A 25,606-nucleotide genomic window follows, 5' to 3' on the forward strand; every position below is an offset into this window, starting at 1 on the left:
TTCGCTGCTCTAAAAAAGTAGTTACCTGTGGCAGCCATGATACATCCAGGGCGACAGCACAGTGAAGGCTGCTGTTTTGGAGCGGCGAGGAATAATTGATATACGGTTAAAGGAGTAGATTTTTTTCTGGGTTAATAAATGATGGTATCAGATCAGTGCAAAGACTGGCATACTCGCCGATACCTGATACCGAATTTTGGACAGTATCGGACGCAAATGCTAGATACTAGTATCGGTACCAGAAAAACTCTAGTATCATGAACACCTCTGCAAAAAATGTATCCAAAACTGATGCATTCAAGTTAACTCTGTAAAGTTAGTCTATCTATGTTCTTAACACATTGCTGTCAATCTTGGAGACCCAACTCTTAAAGTAAGTTAATAGCAAGTTTGCAGTTTGGTTAACTGTGGAAGAACGGTCCAAATGGCCTGTAGACTGAAAACATGCCTGCAGAACTGATCATTTTAATGACCTTCTACACGGCTATATCATGGTACACATGAAAGCCATTTTTTTATGGAACAATTTTGATCTCTTTTCTTTGATATAATAATGCTAGGGATCCAATCAAGTGGTGTTTTAAAAGGTTAGTTTGGATTCACCAAAGTCACACAGTAACACAAACAAATTAACCCATCAAGGCAGCGGTAGGCCAGCAACCCCTGTGTTTTGAGATGTAAAATTACTGGTTTTGTCAATGGAATCTGGTGGCTTTGAAGACAGCATAGATGGATAAAACGGCTTCAGTTCCACGTCAGAAAGGACTGTCTGACAGCAAGGTAAAGCAGTGAAAATATTCTAAATATACTTAAACTGATATTGATTTTTTTAGGTGAGCCTTTCTTTTAGGCGTCTATAATGCGTTTTCGCTGCTGCCGCCGTCCACAGCAGTACATTACTTTGCTCCTGTGCTGGTACTTCTGTCTGTTTCTCCCAACTGGGGGCGCGCCGACTGTCATCTACTGTAGGTAATACACTGACTATGGTCAGTGTAGTACCTCATACAACCCTACTGAGAAACAACCAAACTATCCCTTTGAGATCCTTAATGGTTACCAAAGCTTAAATAGTGAATCACAATATGTGACAAAGATATTTTAAAGTCAACAGAGCATACTGACAGGGTTACCTGTGGCAAATTGTCCTCAGAATACAACAGAATGACAAGGGGTTAGATGGAGAATGGCCACAGTGTGTTATTTGTGCTCTGCACCACCAGAGAAATCAATGCAGCTGCAGGGCTGAGGCCAGAGAAGCCCATTGTGGGATTTAGGTAGAGTCCAATCAATCTCTCTCTGCCTCCATCTCTCCCTCTCTGTCTTTCCTTACCTGTGTGTCTGCAGGAGCTCACCAGAGACTGCAGAATCTCCCCTCTCTAAACTGCTACAACCCTGCTTCTTCTGAAGTTTCTCCTGCACTTTCACATTTGGGTTGAAACTTTACTCTCATAAAACACATTTGTCTTGTCAGAGCCAATACTGATTTAATCCTGCTTGCATCAGTGAACGTCATGTACTGATTAGAAAACAGCACATTGCTCTTTTGTTCCCATTCACGCAGCGTACTTGCATTATTTTAAAATAGAAGACTTGTGTTTTATATTTCACATGGGAAATGTGAAGTATAGGCAGTGAGCAGTGTTGGTAGCAGGAGGAAGAGTTTCAGTTTCAGGGCTTTAAAGGGAGACAGAAGACTGATGATCAGTGTCTGTACTGTACCTGATAGGTTCCTGGTCCTCCTTGTTCTCTTTACTGTGGATGATCTTTATCCCACTTTTCCTGGCCCGCGGACACCCTGAGAGACTGCAGATAAATGACAGTGTTACAAAGTTGAAGCATACCGTATGGGTGTGTGTGAGACAGAGAGAGAGGGGGAGCGATGTAGAAGCAGAGTAAAGTAAGTTTACTTGAGGTAAATGTAGGATGTATGCAAGACAGAAAAGAGAGGAATTGGTTCACGTATGCAGAATGTGTGCTGTACCTTCTGTGTGAGGCGTAGTTGCCAGTGATATGTCCCGAACCATCGCACCCTGGTGTCGGGCACCTGGGGCAGAAAACACAAAAAGGGCTCAGGGCCTACAGCAAAGGTGGGGCATGTAGAGGATAATATACCCCGTGTCGTACATATGATTTATAGCTTTTACAGTCATTGTCATGTCCTTTGTCTATTAACGGTGACAACACAGATGCAAACATTTGCTTCACTATGGTTAGACTATAATTAGAGTACAAAATACACTATTGGTGCCTTTATATGGGGTCGAGTTTGTGGTAATCACGACCTCGTAAGTGGAAGTTCACCAGTTGTGACGTGTTTGTTGACATTGTCAGAAATGTTGGAGGCAATGGAAGTTATTTTTTCGGTACATAATAAGTTAATATATTGTAATTTTAGTCTTATATTGTTTTCTTCGTAATTTTATAATAGGTCTGAGGAAAATATTGATATACCCAAAGGCCTCATCTTTCTCCTCTGTCATTATGTCTTTGCATTTACTGCATCATGTTACCCACTTGCTAGCTTGCTAAATTGTTATCCTCTGTGGCTTCTAGACATTGACAGTAACGTTAATATTGCCGTTGCTTAGCAGCGGTGTTCTCACAACTTTATCACTTGAACGCCGAGCATATCGTATACATGACTTCCCCTGTTGTAAACACGAGCTCACTAGTTTCATTTAAAGGCACCATATGACCATCGGTAGGGTTCCTGTGTCATGTGTGGAGGCTAGGCTGGACTGAGATGACTGTCAGTCACTCAATCCAACAATGCCATAACATTAAACATCTTATATTTTGTGATATACATTTTATTAAGATTTTTTATTTTAATTCATTTTAATTTTATTTAAAATGTGTATTAGAAATATATATTTTTGTAAAATGTGAGGACCTTTTATAAGATTATCTCCAGAATAAAAGTGAGCATACATAGTCCATATATGGTGTAGTCGAAGCACTATTATTTTTATTTATCTGTTTAATACGGAAGCCCTGAGAGGCAAGTGAGAAAAAAAAATCTGGCTATAACCTGGAAGAAAACCTGAATGATTTTAGTTCTATTTAGATCATGGGGTATTAGTGAACTTCAGCATCTTGTGGATCAAATAAATATTACAACAACAAACACTCAAAAAAATGACGAAAAAAAAACAAAAAACAATTCAACTGCCAAAACTTTTTTCAAACTGTTTTCACAGATGATATTTTGTTTTTACTTGCCTCTCAGGGCTTCCGTAGTTTAAAGACTGTTTAAAAGCTTTTTTTTCTTCCTTTGGATGAATAAGAACATTTGTGTATGGACTGTTTTATGTTGTTGGACTTTTCCAATATACAGCAAAGGGGCTGGAGGTTAAATAATGTATTATTAGGATACATTCATATGCATTTACTTGCACAACTATGACAGGTGACTCCAGCATTATCCATGCTAGCAGATATATGGTACATTTGCTGTCTGTTCATTGTCAGTTGCATGTTCTGTGCTGCTGACCATTCAAGATTTGGACATTAAAATAACTTATATAATATAATATATAATAATGCTATAAATAAATAGAAATTCATTTGTTTAAGTTTTTGAAACCCTTCAAATAATGTGATTTAGAGGTTTTCAAGGGATCCTAGGCATAATTTAAGGGGTCTGAGAGCCCCTGAGACACAACATCTTTAACACACTGGTTATAATCAATAGATTAAATAAGAATGAGGCTGGCAATAGTCTATATTTTTCTTATCATCAGCATATCCTATGAAAAGACCAAAACCAAAATGTGTTAGTCCATTCTGACTTCCCTACCCTGTCTGTGGCACTCCCATCGGTTCCTACTGAAGACGTAAATCTTTAAAATGGGTCATGAATATATAGTTTAATTAAAAAGTGAATTTCCTAAAAGAGCTGGGCACTGTAGTTTTAGCAAACATACTCATACAAAAATAATTTAATTTGTTGGGGACTATTTTCAGTGGCTGATGAATCCACATTTGACTGATATTGCAATTGTGATATGATTTGCGAAATTAAAGCGAACGATAATTTCTACATCATTATTCTCATTTTCATTGAAAACCTTATTTAAATAATTATCACGTGATGTTCGTGGGGATCTGTACCAAACAAAGATGTTGTCTTAAGTCTGTAGAATATCATGAGTGGGACATCTCCGGAGCACCACAATATTTAATCTAAAATCCTATTCTGACACTCATGTCGCCTTTAACAAATATTGTGACTCCTGCGATTTGAAAATGTCAGCACTAGGCAGCAGGACAGTATACACACACACACACACACACACACACACATATATATATACATATATATGTATGTATGTATTTTAATAACTATATATATATATATATATATATAAATTATATATATATACACCGATCAGCCATAACATTAGGACAGCACGGGCACCCTGACCGGTCTGTGGCTACGCAGCCCCATGCACAACAAACTGCTCCTCACTGTATGTTCTGACACCTTTCTATCAGAACCAGCATTAACTTTTTCAGCAGTTTGAGCTCCAGTAGCTCTTCTATTGGACCGGACAACACGGGCCAGCCTTCGCTCCCCACGTGCATCAATGACCTCGGGTCTGACCCTGTCGCCGGTTCACCGGTTTTCCTTCCTTGGAGCACTTTTGGTAGGTCCTGACCACTGCAGACCGGGAACATCCCAAAAGAGCTGCAGTTCTGGAGATGCTCTGACCCAGTCGCCTAGCCAGCACTATCTGGCCCTCGTCAGATAGTCATGTTCACTTGCTGTCTAATATATCCCCCCCACTGCCAGATGCCATTGTAACGAGATAATCCATATTATTCACTTCACCTGTCAGTGGTCTGAATGTTATGGCTGATCGGTGTATATATACAGTATATATATATGTATACAGTATATATCTTTTTAAGGTATTTGTTGACAATATAGAAGTATAGAATATCACCAGACCTTCCTAAAAAAGCAGTGAAATAAAGATCTGTGACTCCATATTTGAGCAGCCTACTGTACTTTACATTAGCACCTTTTGTGTGCACTAACACTAAGGTTGACCCAGAATGAGCAGGACATACAAATCATACACATATCAGTGAATCATCTCACGCCTTACTTGAGCTCTTGCGCGTTGTTGGCCAGCATACTTCGAATGCTTTTATCAGCTAAAGGACAACCTGAGAGACTGAAAAATACACCAGTTGAACATTAGTTACACCAGAATGACAAGTCAGCCCAACCACTGCAACACGCCATAATCTCTTAGACAGCACTCGTCTCTACACACAAACACATGCATACATAAAACATCAACCAGGAAATGCAAACAAAAAAAAGCCATGATGCAAGTGCAGGGAGCTGATTTAAATGAGTTAACCCTCTGAGTATTCATATTCCTACATAACAACAAGGAAGTGTTGTTTTCATGCGTGGTGTGCTCTGTGCTGGACTGAGTGAATAAAACATAGTTATAGGGGGTGTTTTCAAAGACTACAACTTTGATGGAATAGTGAGCTTGTTCAGGGGAAATCTCATGTATGTGCAGCCGTGTCAGCCTCCAGACTGATATCATTCAGTCCTTGCAGATTCACCTCACACTGCAACACTCAACTATTCTGTTTAAGTCTTCTTACTCTGAATGGTAAATGCTGCTTAGTCTGCATTGCACTGTGGGAAGGGCCTGGAGGACTGAATAACATCAGCTTAGAAGGCTTTACACCCGGCCCATTGAGAAATCATTTTATCCCAGGGTTTAGCCTAAAAATGAGCATGTACCCAATCGTTAATTAATTTAGTCTTATTACTTATTTCATGATACCCTTGTTGAAGGATGTCAGGTTGCCAATAGTCAAAGGGCTAACAAATAAGAGAGAGAATTGTGCCTACAGGTGCTTGACAGCATAGTCGAGGTAAGCTGAAAACAATAAAGAGAAATAGACTCAGAATCCACCAGGAGAAAAGGAAGTCACACCTTCGATGTGAGGCGAAATTGCTCGTCAAGTGACCACTTCCATCACACCCCGGTGTGGGACATCTGCCACCGGAAAAATAGACAGATTTACGTATAAGCCCAAAGGGAAGGAGAAGAAAATGTGAAAATTACAGAAAGGGGGCTGTTTATTTTTCATTGTTGGTTTTCATTGTTTCCAGTTTAGCTTCACTGTCTGTGATGAATATTGTGCTTCCTGAGGTCAGCTACACTTGCTGTGGCTCTATACTGACAACTGGTGTTGTGTCTGATAAAGATAAAGCATCAAAGGACAATGAAGGCATCAGTAGGATCTAGCAGCTTGGAGATTGGTGTGGACAAATGGATAGATCAACCCGTTCTCACTCCCAACTCGTCAAACACCGCCGATTGGGCAGCGCCCCTTGGCATCGATAACCACCGCACGGAGGCACCTTTTAGCAACAGTTTTTGATGAACCAGGCTTTCAACTAACTCCAATGTAAACCCACCCGCCACGTTATTTGACGGTCAGAGCGCATGACTCGTCGGTATTGTCAATCCTGAGTAAGATGAGTCGTTAGTCACGTGACTCGTTGATATCGTCAGTCACATGAGTCGTTAGTCACGTGACTCGTTAGTATATCCAGTCCTGTGAGTTACGTGAGTCGTTAGTATCGTCAGTCCTGTGAGTCGCATGAGTCGTTAGTCACATGACTCGTTGATATCGTCACTCACGTGAGTCGTTAGTCACGTGAGTCAATAGTATATCCAGTCCTGTGAGTTACATGAGTCGTTAGTATCATCAGTCCTGTGAGTCGCATGAGTCGTTAGTCACGTGACTCGTTGATATCGTCACTCACGTGAGTCGTTAGTCACGTGAGTCAATAGTATATCCAGTCCTGTGAGTTACGTGAATCGTTAGTATCGTCAGTCCTGTGAGTCGCATGAGTCGTTAGTCATGTGACTCGTTGATATCGTTAAAGCCGTGAGTCACATGAGATGTTAGTCACACGACTGGTTGGTATCATCAGTCCCGTGAGTCACATGAGTCGTTGGTCACGTGACTCGTAATCATTAATGACGTGAGTCACATGAGTCGTTAGTATCGTCAGTCCCGTGAAACACATGAGTCGCTAGTCACGTGACTTTTTATCGTTAAAGCCGTGAGTCACATGAGATGTTAGTCACATGACTTGTTGGTATCGTCAGTCCCGTGAGTCCCGTGAGTCACATGAGTCGTTAGTCACATGACTTGTTATCGTTAATGATGAAAGTCACATGAATCGTTAGTCACGTGACTCGTTAGCGTTAATGACTTGAGTCACATGAGTCGTTAGTATCGTCAGTCCCGTGAGTCACATGAGTTGTTAGTCATGTGACTCGTTATCGTCAATGTCGTGAGTCACGTGAGTCGTTAGTCACATGACTTGTTGGTATCATCATTCCCGTGAGTCACATGAGTCGTTAGTCACGTGACTCGTTATTGTTAATGCCATGAGTCAGGAGTCGTTAGTATTGACAGTCCTGTGAGTCACATGAGTCGATAATGACGTGAGTCACATGAGTCGTTATTATCGTAAGTCCCATTAATCACATGAGTCTTTAGTCGAGTGACAGGTTATCGTTAATGCCGTGAGTCACATGAGTCGTTAGTATCGTCAGTCCCGTGAGTCACCTGAGTCGTCAGTCACGTGACTTGTTATCGTTAATGCCGTGAGTCACATGAGTCGTTAGTATCGTCAGTCCCATGAGTCACATGAGTCGTTAATACCGTGAGTCACGCGAGTCGTCAGTCACGGGACTCGTTATCATTAATGACGTGAGTCACATGAGTCATTAGTATCGTCAGTCCCTTGAGTCACATAAGTCGTTAATCACATGAAGTTAACGTCAACCGAGACTGTTTCCTAACCCCAACTAAGTGATTGTGTTGCCTAAACCTAACTTCCTGTGAAAACAGAAGTTTATTTTGAAAGGACACTATGCATGTAACAAGCATATATTGGCAGGCCATCCCTGGTCCATCCAAAAGTAACGCAAGAGGGGTACCCCGTGTATCGGTCTCCGATGCTGAGGGGCACTGACCAAGCGGCGATTTTTGATGAGTTGGGAGTTAGAATGTGTTGGATAAAGCTGTTAAATAAAAGTCATACAGCAAGCCAGCAGCATGGGATGGGGAAAGGAGAGAAAAAGGGGCAGTGGTTGGGAGCAGAGCATGAGTGGGGAGAAGAAGCAGGTGGGGTCAGGTGGATGTGTTGGGAAGAGAAGGAGTGCTCTTACGTTATCAGGTCCTTCTTACTCTCCTTGCAGTGGACATACTTGGGCTTGGGGCTGGGCATGTTAACATCAGTGGTGTAGGAGCGGTCCTCCAGCAGGTCATGGAACGGGTCCAGATCATCCGGCTGAGATTGGGTGGGAACGGGAGGGGAGACAAAAGGAAGAGGAAGAGAGAGATGAAGAGGGATCTTCTTTTGTTTCTGACTCCATCATTACACATTTTCAAGAAACCATGCTTATGTCCACATACTGTGTTATATAACAGGGGTTCTGAAACTTTATGGGGACAGGGACACTTTAAAGGGGAGAACATTTTCCAATGAGCCCTCATAATCATAACACTTATTAAGCATGATGCTTTCAACCATTTGTACTCTTAGATGCCATTGGAGCAATTTGTATTCTAAAACTTTTCAACCTAAATACTTGAGACTTGTTTGATAGTGATGAACAGAAACACATTTCAATGTGAATCATGTTAACACCACTTTGTTTAGCTCTGATATTCCGGGTGCTTTGTAATCAGATGTCTCTTTAGCTTGGCCGGCTTCATGGCTTCGTTCTCACCTGAAGACACAGATTTTAGTCTCCCGTCGCTGTCGCTCGATATAACGGTCATCATATTTTCTCAATTTAGCTAGTTTGGTCTTAGTATCACTGGACGATGTGGACTGACTGAAATATTCCTCCATGCTCACCGGCGAGCTAGCCGGCTAATAAGCTAAGCTAAGCAGCAGCAGGAACGGTTTGTTGCTCCCTGAGTGAAGTGACTGATTCATGACAGGTTGACGTGATGTGTCATAATCACATCAGAGTTTCTATTGGCTCAAAGCTAATGTGGGTGGGAGTAATGGACACAATATGCATTTTTTATTGGCACAAATCATCCCCATCTGTAGATATGTACTTTTTAATGATGCAGCACAATTTTATAACTTATAGGTTATTATTTCGTGGACCCCCTGACAGAGTGCCACAGACCCCTGGGGGTCCCCAGTCCCCACTTTGAGAATCACTGTTATATAATACATGCACTCAACAGTCAGTCAGAATTCATTTTGTTAACTGCCACATGATGAAAACTCAGATCTAGAGAATTTCTAATAAACAGCCTTTTTCCTTCGCCTACCTTACTCCTTTGTCACACACACACACACACACGCACACACACACACACACACACACACAACTGTACTTCTATCTTTGTGAGGACACTCATTGGACATTATACTTGTAGTATGTGCAATGGCAATAAAGTTGATCTAATGTAATCTAATCTAATTTAATCTAATCTAATCTAATCTAACAATGCATTCCTACTCAGTGTTTCCCAAACTTTTTTCTGGGGACCCACTTTTCTTTTTTTTTCTTTATTCATTCATTATCTTATTCATTTTTTTCCATAGTATATCTGTCCACATCCTAACATTTATCTAATCCAGTATGTCATAACTGGAGTCCATCTTTGTCGAAAAATGTCCATTTTCAATTGCAATTTTGCTGTCATATATTCCATTGTGCAGACTTGTTTCAGTCTCTGAGTCCATCGGGCTTGTGTCGGTGACAGCGCTTTTCTCCAATTTACAGTTATCATCTTTCTAGCAACCAGTAGAGGTATGGGTAGTATAGATCTTGGTCTTTACCCTCTACATTTTGGGGTGGCTCCTCAAGTAAAAACAACACAGGATCCATTGGGATAGCAGTTTTCATTATTTTTTCAATCTCCCTTTTCATATCTTGCCAAAATCCCTGCAGAACTAGACTGTCCCAGAAGATATGTGAATGATCTCCAGTCATCCCACATTTTCTCCGAGCACCCACAAACCATCGCGGCCCAATTCACAATAGGCCTTATCTATAAATCATGAGAAGAGCAAATTTGTGCGTAAATGAACGTTCCTGACCATTTTTACTGCCATTTCTGCATCAACTTACAGTATATTATCTTGAATAGGGAAACCAGCCATTTCGTTTGATGAATCACAACTTTGTTTTATGCATGTGTTATTGAATACCTATACACAGGTTATATAATGCATTTAGGTAGAGTTAATAGGCTATCTCATTCTTTTCATTTCCTCTCATCAGTAAAACAAACAGAATGTACGCTAGCCTTTCACATTAGATTCAATGTTATAAGTAGGCTACCATTATCAGAACAATACGAACATTCAAGCTCCCTCATGTGGCTCAAAGGTGAACTGCAGATATAAATGATAAGTAAAAGACTAGAAGAATTCTGAAAATGTATTTGGCGATCATAATAAAGTCTCCTGCGACCTGCCTTTGGGTCCTGACCCAGCACTCAGGAAGAGCGACGGGCTTTGAAGCAAATTTTCGTAGTGGCCAGACGGCGGTACTACAACTTCCGTGTCCGTCACGTGATGCCATTGGGCCCAAAAACACTTTTCCCCATAGACTTACATTGGGAAAGAGACGTCTGTAACTTAGTAGATCATTTTTTTTGTGGTAAATCAACTTCCCAGAACGAGCACTTGGTTGGTCTATAATTTCATTTTAATTATGAACTAACTGCATAAAGTCAGTGCTGTTTGAACAACATCTACTTGTTTAGGTTCATTGTACAGGAACACAATCATTTCTGGCTTTCTCTAAACTATTAAAGATAAAGTAGAGTAGGATGAATAGTGACGTCAAACATGCATCTTAATTAAACTTGAATATCTTTTGTCAGTACTGTAAATGGTCCAATATCGGTGCCCCCGCAATTGTTATAGAAATGTAAATCAATCAAGTTAATTTTTAAAGTGTGTGTGCATGGTTTACCCATGTTTGGTGGGATATCCAGGAACTTTCTTATTTTTTGATGTTCCACTCCAGAGTTATTTCCTTTCCTACGTTCATGTGAATGAGACCCCGACTGAGGGCTGGGAGGTGGAGTTAAAGGAAACACTATTGCTCCTGCTCTATGGGCCAAATGGTTGCGGAAGATCGCCGGATGATCTGGGTACTTTATCACTCGGCAGTCGAGCCATTTTGCCTTCATGCACCACTTAGACACTCTAATTGGAATGAACAGGAGCCTCCAACGCTGGATCCAGTTCAATTAATACATTCATGGATTCAACCCAGTCTTTGGGAATGACTGTCCTAGCCCCTTACCCTAACTTTAACCATCCCAACTAAATGCCTAACTCCAACCCTGACCCTAAACTACATCTAATTCTAACCTGAACCTTAAATCCAAGTCTGAACCCTTTGAAAAAACTCAAATTGGTCCTCACAAAGATATATGTACAAGTACAAGTGCACGCACGCACGCGCGCGCGCGCGCGCACACACACACACACACACACACACACACACACACACACACACACACACACACACACGCGCACACACGCACACACACGCACGTCTGTCAGACCATAGAGTCCTGTCAATTTGAATGCTAATGGTTGAGGCTGTGTGACTATTGAGCCTCACCTGTCAGTCTGACAGGGCTAGGAAATAGATTCCCTGGGAGGAAATAATGACTCAGTGCCAAAAGAACAATGTGTGTGTGTGTGTGTGTGCTCAATCGTGGGTTTGTACATGTTCATAGAGCTTTCTTGTGTGCGTGCGAGAACAGAACATTCAGGCAGTTGGCTGGTTTCTACTTGTGTAATGCACCAGTTGGTCACTAGATGGCACTGCGGCGTAGTGTCAGACCGCTGCTGGCTATGCTGTGCTGTGCTGTGCTGTGCTTTGTCTGCAGTGCATGCAGCCAGGGCACGACGGCTGTTGATGCAAAAATCCTCTTCCCTTTCTTCTGTGCTCGCAGTGTACATACAGTAATGCCCATAAAGAGACAGGTCCAGATACAGCCCAAATTATCCAGCGCTCAAGCTGTCTCCGAGAGTGTGATGCTGGGTCAGCCAGCGAGCTTCTCCAATTAAAGGGAGCGCAGGCTGAGAGGCAGACAGGAAGGAGAACGACACATGCATGCATACAGAGCGGAAAGTAGGCTAGGGATGGAACTGGCATATACACGCAGACGCACTCCCAAAGACACGTGGGTACACACACACAATCATATGAATATTCACATCTCACACACACACCAACAGGCATGCATGTGCCTGTACACACCGACAGGCGCGCCCAGCAGTGGCGCATTGATTTCCAGCAGTTCTTTGATGAGATGAGCTATTCCGATTCCCTCCCAAGGTGCTACTTTGCATAATTCATTTTGGAGAAGAGCGAAATGTAAAAACAGAAAGCCAGCATGCGGGGAGCATGATACAAACAGAGCAGATACCTCTGTGCATGGCAACGCTAACATCAATTAACATGCCAATTCATTAGGTTTCCCTCAAAAAATCCCTAATATGACTTTCTAATGATTCCAAACAGTGAGTAAGATGGGGAGGTGCGAAACCTAGAAGACAATCAGACGGCAATGCAAATGTTTGACTTGGAGAGTGTGTGTTGAATCAACGGCTTGGAGGGAAATAATTTGGGCTGAGGCACATTGAACAGACAGTATGCCAACTGTACTGTCTATCAGCTTCCAAAAGCACAAAGCATCATATACTACTGCTTTAGAATTATCATCAGCAGCACAACTAGCTGTCATTTTCTCTTCATCCCTTGTCATCATTTCTGTCTATCCTGTTATCGCCATGAACATCTTAAAGGAGACTGGATACGTGATCGATCAAAAATAAATATTAGTATGCATAAAAATGATGACAAAATATGTTCTGCTTCATATAGCACCATTTTATTGATCTTTTTAAGGTGATTCAACATTGACAGGCAACTTCTTCTATATTTTAACCCTCTGAGACCCACAATAGTTTTAGTCATTTTTAGGGAGGTCCAGGGGGTCTTTACGGGGAGATAGCAGGTCAACAGTAGATGTCACATAGAAGTGGTGTACATCATCTGAAAGCTGGAACCTGAAGATTAATTTGAGATGCAGCTCAGCACTGTGTGTCAAATTGTTCTAGTCATAAATCAGAAATAAACATGAATGAATGAATTATTTAAAATATATTGTGAAAGTGTATAAGGGTTTAGAAACATTATGATGGAAGTATATGATGGTCATCCCCATGTTCTATTATGTCCCATAAGTTGTTGCAGCAATTTTTGGGTTGATACCATTTGTTACACAGATTTGGTGCTAAATTTAACCATTTTTTACCCCTGAAGAATTGATAAAAATGATCAATAATCCCTCCAGAATACCACATTAAGAAACCAAGACCTTGAGGAACACCATAAGCCATCCATCCTCTGAATGCTCTAGGTCTCTAGTTTGATCCATCCATCCTCTGAATGCTCTAGGTCTCTAGTTTGATCCATCCATCCTCTGAATGCTCTAGGTCTCTAGTTTAATCCATCCATCCTCTGAATGCTCTAGGTCTCTAGTTGATCCATCCATCCTCTGAATGCTCTAGGTCTCTAGTTTGATCCATCCCTCCTCTGAATGCTCTAGGTCTCTAGTTTGTGGCTGTAAACTATCATGAGGCTGTGATTATACTAGAGGTCACCACAGGTCATTTTAGACAGTGAGGTCAAGTTTCAAAAAATGGTCTCCTATGGGGACTTACATCATCACACATGAATACAGTTGGGCTCATTGGATCCATCAGAGTCTCAGCTTTACAGTAATACCCAATTTATGTAATTCTAACACTGTTTAGGGACCCCAGTATGCAGAAATATTCAAACACACCATTTTAGAATAGGAGACAGTAACACATTTATACTGCATGAAAACAACTGCATGTGATTATCATAAAGTGGGCATGTCTGTAAAGGGGAGACTCGTGGGTACCCATAGAACCCATTTACATTCACTGATCTGGAGGTCAGAGGTCAAGGGACCCCTTTGAAAATGGCCATGCAAGTTTATCCTTGCCAACATTTAGCCTAAATTTAGAACGTTATTTAACCTCCTTCATGACAAGCTAGCATAACATGGTTGGCACCGATGGATTCCTTAGGTTTTTTCTAGTTTCATATGATATATGGACCTTCACTAGCTATAAACCTGAACCTACTACAGCCTCTGAAAGACAGTAAAGCCGGTCAGGGTCGCGGGTCTCAGAGGGTTAAAGATACTGACTGACTAAGTTGAGGCAGCGATCTACCCTCCTTGAAAAAAATGATCCATAACATATATGTATTATATCTGGCCACAACCAGACATTAGTGGTCAAGTGAATTCCCAACATTTCCCTTCTTGTTTTCTCCTTTACCTCTTTCTCGTCCTCGTCTATGTGTTTGATCTTGGTGTAGTCTACAGGCAGGTCCCAGCAGTCGGCGGCGTCCCCCATGCCGTAGCAGCGGGAGCCCAGCAGGGCAGCTTGCCTCTGGGGGGACATGGGCTCTAGAGGGGTGAGCACCGAGTCCCCTCCGCCGCCGCTGCACAGACGCTTGCTCATACTCAGGTCCAACGTACCGTTCTCATCAACATCTAGACCCGGACTCTGGAAAGTGGATGTGGATTTTTTTGTGCATGTATGTGTGGGGGTGAAGTCAGGTCAGTGTATGTGGAAGAGGTGGGTGTTGGTTGAGTTGTGTGTTTTCAGTAAGATGATTATGACGAAGGGTAAAAGGATGCACAGAACAGGAGGCAGGGATGGAGAGAAGGGGATAAAAGAGAGTGAGTTTCTGATTAAATAGCAGTCAAATTCATATTCCAGGATCAGAGCCGGGCAAAACAGTAGCTGAATACACGGTGAATACTAAAGAAGTACATGAAAAGTGCTTGGATTTTCTGTTTCTCCAGTGATGTGTTCACTTTTGAAGTTTTTTAGATGTCTGGAAAGATGGATCAAGAACACCTGCAGTTCAAATACCTGAAACAATACTCCAATTTGTTTTTTTGTCTGACTGGGATGAAACATTAGGCGCTCGCGGTGTACAGTAGCAATGTAGTGCGACACTCAGAAGAGGGTCAAAAGAAGGAGAGGTCATCACAACTCAAGGACAAGTGCAAAACCCTCCTTTTCTTTCTCTCTCTCTCTCCTTCCATCCCACTATACTGTGTTCTGTGCAGTCAGAAGGGTGTGTGTGCATGACTTTGTGTTGCGTGTGAGCCTAATGTGAGTGGACATCACGGGGGGGGGGGGGGGGGGGGGGGGGGTGGCTGAGGGTTAGGGGTGGGGTTGAGAGCAGTGATGAGCAGCAGTGGCTGGAACTAGACTGCTGCAATCCCAAAAATAGAGGCAGAACTCTACTGTGTTCTGGGACAAAGTGGGCCACAGCCAACAAGACTGACTGCTGGCTTAAGCAGTCCTCCTGAATGCAGGCTTGTATCTATGTATCCTTTTCCTTAATCTACATCTGGCACATACTGTATGTACCAGATTTATGTTTTGGTAGGCATATGCATGTTTGTGTCCTTGCTCTCTCTGACTCCCTTTTCTCATCTCCTCCTCATCCTCCTTGCTTCCTTTCATGAGTAGGAAAGCCCGCTCTAATGCTGATTCCAGCCGACAGTGTCCCTAGGGGTGGATTTTCCTGGTGTCTGAAGCCAAAACCTCTGTGACGCACGTTGACTCAAACGGACGGGGGTGGGGGGTGGGGGGTGTGATAGATTTGGGACCGAGAGAAACACTATCACTGCTGGGTAATTAGTGGAGAAAAATATCTAACTATGAATAATAAAATGTACTATAAAAAAGTTGGGAATCATGCAAGACAAACACAGAGATGATGGGGTGCTAAATACAAAGACTGTGCCCTATAAGGCTGAGCAGACACAACACAAACTGAGTTTTTAGAAGAGCACCTTTAGAAGAGCAGACTTTATTATAATGATAATGTAAACGTGAAAATGAAAATGTAATTGCACAATAGCATTATAATTTTCCACAAATGTGTGTGTTATTAGTGCAAAATTAAAATAAAAATGCAATAAACCCAATTTTCATTTTCATTTGTACTAGGGCTGTCAAAGTTAACCGATAATAACTCGTTCAATTTGTTTTAACGCCATTAATTTCTTTAAAGCAATAAAATAACTTGCGTTGTAGCAGGCTCAGTTTTAAAGCTAGCATGAAGGTATTGGCATCATATGAAACTAGAAAACCTAAAGAATCCATTGGTATCAACCATGTCATACTAGCTTGTCACGAAAGAAGCTAAATAATGCTCCAAATTTAGGCTAAATTTTGGTGTGGAAAAACTGGCATGGCCATTTTCAAAGGGGTCCTTTGACCTCTGACCTCCAGATATGTGAATGTAAATGGGTTCTATGAGTACCCACGAGTCTCCCCTTTACAGACATGCCCACTTTATGATAATCACATGCAGTTTTTTTCATGCAGTATAAATGTGTTATTGTCTCCTATTCTAAAATGGTGTGTTTGAATATTTCTGCATACTGGGGTATGTGGTATGTGTGGGATATGTGAATGAAAATGGGTTCTGTGGGTACCCACGAGTCTCCGAGTACATACATTTGCCCTCCACCCATGTTGATAAGAGTATTAAATACTTGACAAATCTCCCTTTAAGGTACAGTACATTTTGAACAGATACAAATTTGCGATTAAATATTTAATTGATTGACAGCCCTAGTAAAAATAAAAATACCATAATCCAATTTTCATTTTCCATTTTTACATACATATGGGCGTTCTATTACAATATTAAAATTAAAATGCAAAAGCTGTTTGGCATTTAATTTTCAAAGTCGTACCCCACCGTACAGTGGACAATATTCAAATGTTGATTCAAATTTGAAAATTGAAATTCAATATAAACAATGTACCTTGATTTTCCACTTATGCAAGCAATGTTTAAGTCAAAATTGAAATGAAAACGCATTTGACATTTCATTTTCTTTGTTTTTACTTTTTCATTTTGTTCTTTTCATTTTAATATGGTCATAGAACACCCATATGAATCTGTGAAAACTAAAATGGGATTATTGCATTTTTACTCAACTAACACATACATATACAGTATGGGAAATTATAATGCTATTGTGGAATTACATTTTAATTTTTAAGTTTACATTATCATTTTAATGAAGTCCCCTATGGGCTTCCATACCATGATGTAGATGTCTGCTTCTATCAACACACACGCTCACTATTAAAACTTCAGTAAAAGTTTAATAGTAGGTTTGGCTAGGAGGAGGCAGAGGATGAGTAATGAGTAAAGGACTGTAAGAACAATAGAAACAGTCTTTGTAAAATAAAGGTCACGTTGCTGAGGAATAGATCCAATGGCACACATGCCTCATCGTGTGTTGCCACAACTCCTCTTGTCCTCGTGAATATGCTCAGTGGACCGCCCTCTCCTTGTCAGCCATTGTATTGTATGTCAGCGTCTAATTAACATGACCCACCCCTTCATATTGAATTAACGAGGATGATACGTGAGGATGCACCCCACCTCCTTCATTAGAGACCACCCCTTCTCGCTCTGGCCCTCCCGTAACCCCTGACCTATGTTGCCATGGAGATGCTGGGAGGAAGAAGGCCAGAGCGTGAGAGGTCACATGTGAATTCTCGCCACATTACTTCTGCCCACCTATTCCAGGTCTTAAAATAAAACCAGCATCATGTCCTGTCCTCCTCTCTGGCCTGTCCTCCTCTCTATTGGTTCTTTCTCTCACTGTGCTCAACATTTCTTCATGGATTCTTGAGAAGGACGGCTCAATTTCTCTTAAATCAAGCTGTTTTCCCAACTTAACAAACATTCATGGATGCCTGATATTTATGTAGTATGCTGACACCAGTATTCTTATTTTATTTGGACAAATTGTTGTACCTTTTCTCAGGGAAATGCAGCTTCTCTAGGGCTGAAGGTTTCAAACGTTGTACTTGTTAGCCAGTTGTTAATATATTTTCTTAGCACTTTTAAAAGTGCATAGGTGTTTAAAAAAACTGTTTATAAAATAACCTTTTAAACGCTACATTGCTTGTCAGCAACTGGTCATATTTGGCCTTGTGTGCTCTGATTAATTTGGCATGCAGTAAACACACCAGTCATAATTCATGAAAACTCAACTCAACTCCTGGTGTTCTTCACCCCTGTTTTGGAAGAAGGAAATAACCGGAGCAACAGATGCAGCGGCGGCGTTAGGGGTGGGCAATGGGGGTCCAGGCCCGTCCAAAAAGGTCACTGTGCCCCCTCAGCTGAATTCTCTCCTGACAAAAAACTAAACTGAAATACTTTTACAGCCAGGCTAGAAGTAAGATTAAGTCATACAGTTTGGTAATGGAAGGACTTAACACTGCAATGCAAAATACAGCACAAAACAGTGATAGTTTTGCATTTAGGAAACAACTGGGACATGTACTTGGGTTTGATTACATTGTTTTCTATTGGAGGGTCCCAACTGGCCGCGAGCAACACGGAGCGGCGCCACGTTTTGTCTGAGCTTCCATCGGATACACGGTTCCTATTTTTTCCTGTCACTCATATTGAGAGGAACAGCTGATTAGTTTAGATTGAATGAGCCGAGAAAACCGGGTCAGTTGTCCTGGATGTAAATGAAGATATTAACTTGATTATTGACACTTTTAGCACAGGCATTGACACTCGCAGTTACTGTATATGCGTAGCGTTCACTAGTGAAACTTTATTACGAGCTACCTGTCAAAAAATATAACAGCCACCTCACTAATGGTTAAAATAAAACACGAACACACAGCGCAAAGAGACAACTATGGAAACTCTGGGAAATATGAGCCGTCACTACAATATTTCAGTAAGAAGCCTCGTTTTGATCCTCTCCGTTTGTCGTTTGTGTGTTTTTTTAAATCTAGCTCAATAGAAAAAATGAGAGAAAGTAGACCTACAAATCTGGTGCATTAAAGGACCAAGAGAGTAGAAAGCATCCTGTCTCCTCTCACATCTTACTTCTTCTACTGTTTGGATTATTTTGTTCAGTATCGTGGAATAAAACAAAGGACTAATGTTACGTTATACAGCAGGCTGAGCAGGGACAACAACTGGATAGTGAAACATCCACATTGAGTCTTTATTAATTTAAATTGTGCTTATGAAGAAATCAGTCAGACTGTTAGATTAATGTGTTGTTTAACTCCCTGTTTTTCTCGGCACTTGTCTGTATGCACATTTTGACCCTGGCACTAGCAAGATGCAGGGTGTGCCTGAGGAGTTATCTGTAGCTTCCATTACCTCCTCATTTCACTACAGAAACCATAATAAGGTGGCAGCTGGCTGGAGAAGATCACTAGATAACAACCTACCTGCTGTTGGCTATATCGTATGTTATTATCAGTAAATATCACAAATAAAACGTGTGTTTTCTGATTAAAAAGTGCAAACGTAGGAAGATAGCAAGTATTACTAACCCATCTTTGAAATGGTTACGTGTCCAGTCTGATCTGGAGCTCACAGCTGATATATACGTGGCGGCAGGGCGGCTGTGGCTCAGAGGGTAGAGCAGGTTGTCCACCAATCGGAAGGTCGGTGGTTCGATCCCCGGCTGCTTGGGTCACATGTCGATGTGTCCTTGAGCAAGACACTTAACCCCAAATTGCTCCCGGAGGCATAGCCATCGGTGTGTGAATGAGTATTTAGATTAAATCCTGATGGGCAAAGTTGGCACCTTAGTAGCCTCTGCTATCAGTGTATGAATGGGTGAATACTGACATGTAGTGTAAAGCGCTTTGAGTGGTCGGAAGACTAGAAAAGCGCTATATAAGTCCAAGTCCATTTTTTTTTTTACGTGGTTTATTTACATGACGTAACAGATGTGCTGATTTAACGGATTCAGTGTGGACAAAGAGCGTCCGATGCGGCGCGATAGTCGGACGCTTGCATTCAGTTAGGACACGGTGTTAGTTTATAACCCGTTTTTCTCTTTGTTTTTCTCTCTGTCAGTTTATTTCTTTCAAGAAACATGACCATGTTAAATATACACTTAATAAAGGCTACATGAGGTGAACAAAATGCAATGAAAAGTAAAGTAAATATTTAGAAAATGAATTGATAAATATTTAGAAAAGTAACTAATAAATATTTGGAGAAGTAACTGATAAATATTTAGAAAAGCAACTGATAAATATTTGGAAAAGTAACTAATAAATATTTGGAAAAGTAACTGATAAATACTTGGAAAAGTAACTAAGAAATATTTGGGAAAGAAATGAATAAATATTTGGAGAAGTAACTGATAAATACTTGGAAAAGTAACTAAGAAATATTTGGGAAAGAAATGAATAAATATTTGGAAAAGTAAGTGATATATTTTTGGAAAAGTAAGTGGTAAATATTTAGACCAACTTTAAAGTGTGAAATTGAGAATGGTATTTGGAGTGGTGGTAGGAGGTAGAATGAGTGTTGATTCGGGGGTTATTCAAATGAAACAATCTCGGGGGTGTAGAGGAGAAAATGACACTTTGGTTGAATAAATTCAAGGAGCAGACTGAGACAGAGAAACAGACGGATAGACAGGCTGAAGAAACAAGGAGGCGAGAATAGATGTGTGTGTGAAGTTTCATTCAGACATAGAAAGGAACAGTGTGTGCCACGAGGTGAGGTGTTGAGATGAAAGAGGAAGAAGAAGAAGAAAAAAAAGCCTGTGAAGTCTCCCGTCTTCCCATCCTGCCCTGAGAGCATCCTGCCTGTCTGGCCCTGAAGCAGGAGAAGGACAGACAATGAAATGAGGTAGGACCAGAGGAAGTCCTGACTGCTTCAGGCGTTTGTTCCCGCCAACTTTATTCCGTTCCACTTTTCTTTGGAAGTACGTTGCTTTTGGCTTTCATACTTTCCTCTGCTGTCATCCTCTCTTTCCTCTCTCTCCTGTATCCTCCTCTCTTCACCTTCTGTACTGTGACATTTAGAAACCTCCCACCAAAAAGGCTTCCTTTGCTCTCTTTCTTTATTTTCAATTCTCTCACCCTTGCTCTCGTTCTCTGGCAGCCTCTGCTGTCAACATTAGCATTAAGCCAGCATTAGCCCTCCGCTGTGCGCTCTCTTTCTGGCCCCCATTTTCCAGCTCAGCATCTGGGCACAGATAATACGGAAACACCGTCACCTTATCTCCTCAGAAATGACACACTGGGCTCACGCTGTGTCAAACGGCGCTTCGTCCCGCTCCTATCTGATCCCCAGATGGAAAATAAAAAACAGCCCTGCTGAGCCCTGAGTGTAAGACACAGCCTGGGTCTTTAACGGAATGTGTGTGTACGTGTACGTATGGTGTGAGCAGCTGAAATCTCCCTCTCTTTGTCAGTTCTCACTGCCAGCATTAGTATAATGAAGGAAGCTCAGAGATAATCTGTCAGTGGACTCTGTTGTGACTGCAGCAGGAGGCCAAAGTCTTACAAAGGTGAAGTGAATATATAGTGGAGTCATGTGAGGCTGCAGTGTCAAATCAGGGGATGTTTGTAACTTCCTGTCATTTAAAAAAATAAGAGTGCCCTGCTCAACCAAACCAAAAACTCACCACAACACATCTGTTGATGTCATTTTGTTTTTTGTCATTTCGGTGACAGAATGTACGACATGAAATGATCCCTCCTACCTGCGAGCACAGGTCCTGTGGCTTCGCCCCCATGCCGTGGGGCATCTCCCGGCAGCGCGTGGACAGGTTGAGGATGGCCGTGGCCGCCATGTGGGCCGCCTCCATGTCGTGACTGTAGTCGAAGCTGCTCTTGCTGCAGGTGCTGCTGGCGCTGCTGCCCCCGCCCCCTCTGCCTCCTCCGGCGCCCCCTCCTCCACCTCCACAGCTCAGACTGCTGCTGCTACTGCTGGGAGCGTAGGTGCTGGTGGTGCTGCTGGCCGAGCTGGACGTCTTGCAGTAGCGTTTGGCTGCGGGTCAAATTAAAGAAATTCAAAACGAAAAGAGGGCTGAATGCATTTTGCTACTATACTTACAATGATATATTATATGGCTTTATCTATGGAGGATGGAAACTGCCAAAATAAAAAAAATAAATGACTAAATAAATAAATATATCATTAAATGTAGAAAAAAACAATATATTAAAAACAAATATAGCCATTAATTAATTTATACAATATGACATAAATTGATTTTTTTTTTATTTGCTTCTTTATTTATTTATCTTTGTATTAATTCCCTTTTCATTTATTTTATATTTATTTTTAAACATAGGTATTTATTTATATATATGCATGATTTCCCCCTTGCATTTCCCCCTTTATTTATTTCCCCATACTTTTACCATTACATTTATTTCTGTATTCTATTCTTTACACAATTCTTTTTACATTTCCTTATGCATTTCTACGTCATTATGCAAATGAGGGGGCTGTCACTCAATGTGATAATAAATAATAAAATAAATATATAAATAAATAAAGGGAAAATAATACAAATATGAATAAATAAGGAAGCAAATTAAAAACTGAAATATCAATTTGTCACATTTTACCAATTAATTCATGGCTACATTTACTCTTAATATTATTTTTGCCGCATTTAATGGCATATTTATTTATTTATTTATTTGTCAAGTCATTTATTTACGTATTCATTTATTTTGATTTTGGCAGGTTCTATCCTCCATATTTACTTGCCATAAAACCCAGGTAAATTATTTTTCCATTCATAAAGGTGAGTAAATTAAGTTTAGGTGGGTTTAACCAGCAGTATATGCCTGATGAAGTGTGTTTTTTAGACCCTGCAAGCCTGCCAGACTTTTATAGATTTTAGATGCATAAAATATAGGCCTGAAAGAAAGTTCTATTAGGTTTAGTAATATAATTGACACTCTTATCTAAATTTAAAATAATATGCCGCATCAGAAAATCCCACAAAATAGTTTTGCGACCCTGAAATGTTCCTGCTTGATACAGCTCAAAGGAATCTTTTCATAGTGTTAAGTGTGCACTAGGTCTGTCAATTTTTTTTTTTTGTGATGTTTGAATGTATTTAATATATAAAATTGTTTGTGATTTCTGTGTCGGACCCCAGGAAGACTAGCTGGCATCATGGCGTCAACTAATGGGGATTCTAATAAACTAAACTAAATTGATTAAAATATTTAATCGCAGTTAATCACATATTATTCACACACTTTTAATCTGTTCGAAATGTACCTGGAAATTAATGAACAACACAAAACAATGACAGATATTGTCCAGAAACCCTCACAGCATAAAAAAAATATGCTCAAATCATAACATGGCAAACTGCAGCCCAACAGGCAATAACAGCTGTCAGTGTGTTGACTTGACTATGACTTGCCCCAAACTGCATGTGATTATCATAAAGTGGGCATGTCTGTAAAGGGGAGACTCGTGGGTACCCATAGAACCCATTTACATTCACATATCTGGAGGTCAGAGGTCAAGGGACCCCTTTGAAAATGGCCATGCCAGTTTTTCCTCACCAAAATTTAGTGTAAGTTTGAAGCGTTATTTAACCTACAACCTAAAAATCGCAAGTTGCATTAAAGCTTCAGTAGGCAGTATTTTTTGGCATATTTGGGCAAAAATCCTTTCAGCATATTGTAATTCAAGTGTTCTGAGAGAAAAGTAGACTTCTGCTCCTCCTCATGGCTCTGTTTTCAGGCTTTAGAAAATCTAGCCTGTGACGGGAGACTTTGACCAATCACAGGTCATTTCAGAGAGAAAGTGTTCCTATTGGCTGTGCTCCGGTCATGTGACCGGAACTTGGCGTTCCTTCACCAGATTTCATGGCGGCGGCGTCACAAACTTTCTAATTTTACAGCTAAAACCGTGCACTACAAGATGATTCTGAGAACATCTGAAGAGAGAAATAGACATTACAGTAACAGAATATCGATTCATATTTAATCAGCGCTGCCTAGTTTCACTGTTTGGTCGGAGTTTGCGATTGATTGACAGATGGCTCTCATAGACGGCAGATTGACAGCAGACCTCAGATCAGCTCTGACTGCTTGTTTTCCTCCGGTCTGTGAAATCTTGCAGATGCCGTTAGGAGCACCAGAGGACACAGGATGACACAGAGACACATGATTTTTTTCCAGGTTATCTTTTTCATGTTCTACTGTCACGATATAGCGATCGTTTTATAAAAATAACTTTTTTTAATCATATTTGCTCCAATCTGTCTACTTCAGCTTTAATGCCTAAAAGGTCCCATATCGTGCTCATTTTCAGGTTCATATTTGTATTTTGTGTTTCTACTAGAACACGTTTACATGCTGTAATGTTAAAAAACAACTTTATTTTCCTCATACTGTCTGCCTGAATATACCTGTATTTACCCTCTGCCTGAAATGCTCCGTTTTAGTAGAATTCAATGGAATTGCAATTGCAACAGAATTGCGTTGCTAGGCAACAGCTTGGGTCCATGTTTACCTCCTGTCAGCTGATGTTGTTCGCATACACTGCAAGCAGGAATAAACTGGGACACATTTAGAATGTTTATGTCTAAAACTGTGTAATTGTCTAAATATTGTAGATTTATGTAGAAATCGGCTTGTTTCAAACGCACAATTTCTGAATACGGGCTGTGTGTATTTCTCTGTATATTGAACGCTTCAATACTTAAACAGTATTTATATGGCACTTAAACCTGCTTTATAATATAAAAGACATGAAAATCGTACTTTTTACAATATGGGACCTTTAAAGAAATTAGTGGCGTTAAAACAAATTTGTGTTAACGTGTTATTATCGCGTTAACTTTGACAGCCCTAGTGTGCACTCCATCTTGTTTTAACAACTATTAAAACAGTAAATTCACCGTGGGAGAAATGAAGACGTTGACATAAAATTGTACCGTCATATCCTTTGGGGGAGCTGTCTCTTTGTCCGTGAACTTTGGGTGCGATGGCCCGTTTCCCGTACACTTGGTGGTTGTTACTGCCATCGAAGGCGCTGTAGTCGAAGCTGGTCTTGGAGTACTTCTCCAGCTCCTTGGCCAGGTTGGAGCGGGGCGTGCTGGTGGAAACATTGTTCTTGTAACCATACTGTGGATAGTCCAGTTGTTTGACAAAGCACATAGGCCTGGAAAATAAATGACGAGGGGGTGGAAGTTGGACCGAGGCATTCAATATTGCCCAGGGGAAGGAGAGGGAACTTGGGGTTTGGTTAAAAAATGGGCAGATGCAAGGGAAGGGGCAGAGTGTTATGGGAATACTCCAGGATTAGAATATGGAAGATGATGCTGGTAGATGGTAGAGGTGTGGGGCATCCTTATTATACACCATAGCATGGAGGTTTTCTTCCTCTTGCTTTACAAAAAAATAACTCTGCTACAAGTGTTTTTCATGTCTAGTCAATAAAAAATGGTCAAAATTGAATTTCTACATTTCTTTTATTGCGCTTGCATACTTCTGATGTGCTTTCATCATTTGATATGCATTTAAATCCTCAATCTAAGACCAGGAAGAAATGAAATGTAAGCTGTTGATGTTCAGTTAGATATAAATATAAAATGTACAATTACTCATGACTTTTCATCATAGCATTTTCAT

General features: G+C 40.8%; 1 protein-coding gene across 1 annotated transcript in view; it reads right to left on the reverse strand.

Moving 5' to 3' along the window:
- Nucleotides 1–25,606, reverse strand: part of myt1lb (myelin transcription factor 1-like, b) — a 180,762-nt gene that overhangs the window by 15,044 nt on the left and 140,112 nt on the right. Inside the window, 7 exon segments of the mRNA XM_037796754.1 lie at nucleotides 1,720–1,803; nucleotides 1,982–2,044; nucleotides 5,115–5,183; nucleotides 8,229–8,350; nucleotides 14,438–14,668; nucleotides 21,697–21,983; nucleotides 24,910–25,136. Coding sequence (XP_037652682.1) covers nucleotides 1,720–1,803; nucleotides 1,982–2,044; nucleotides 5,115–5,183; nucleotides 8,229–8,350; nucleotides 14,438–14,668; nucleotides 21,697–21,983; nucleotides 24,910–25,136 — 1,083 coding nt within the window.

This window comes from Sebastes umbrosus, chromosome 16 (assembly GCF_015220745.1).
Source record: "Sebastes umbrosus isolate fSebUmb1 chromosome 16, fSebUmb1.pri, whole genome shotgun sequence".
Lineage (NCBI taxonomy): Eukaryota > Metazoa > Chordata > Actinopteri > Perciformes > Sebastidae > Sebastes > Sebastes umbrosus.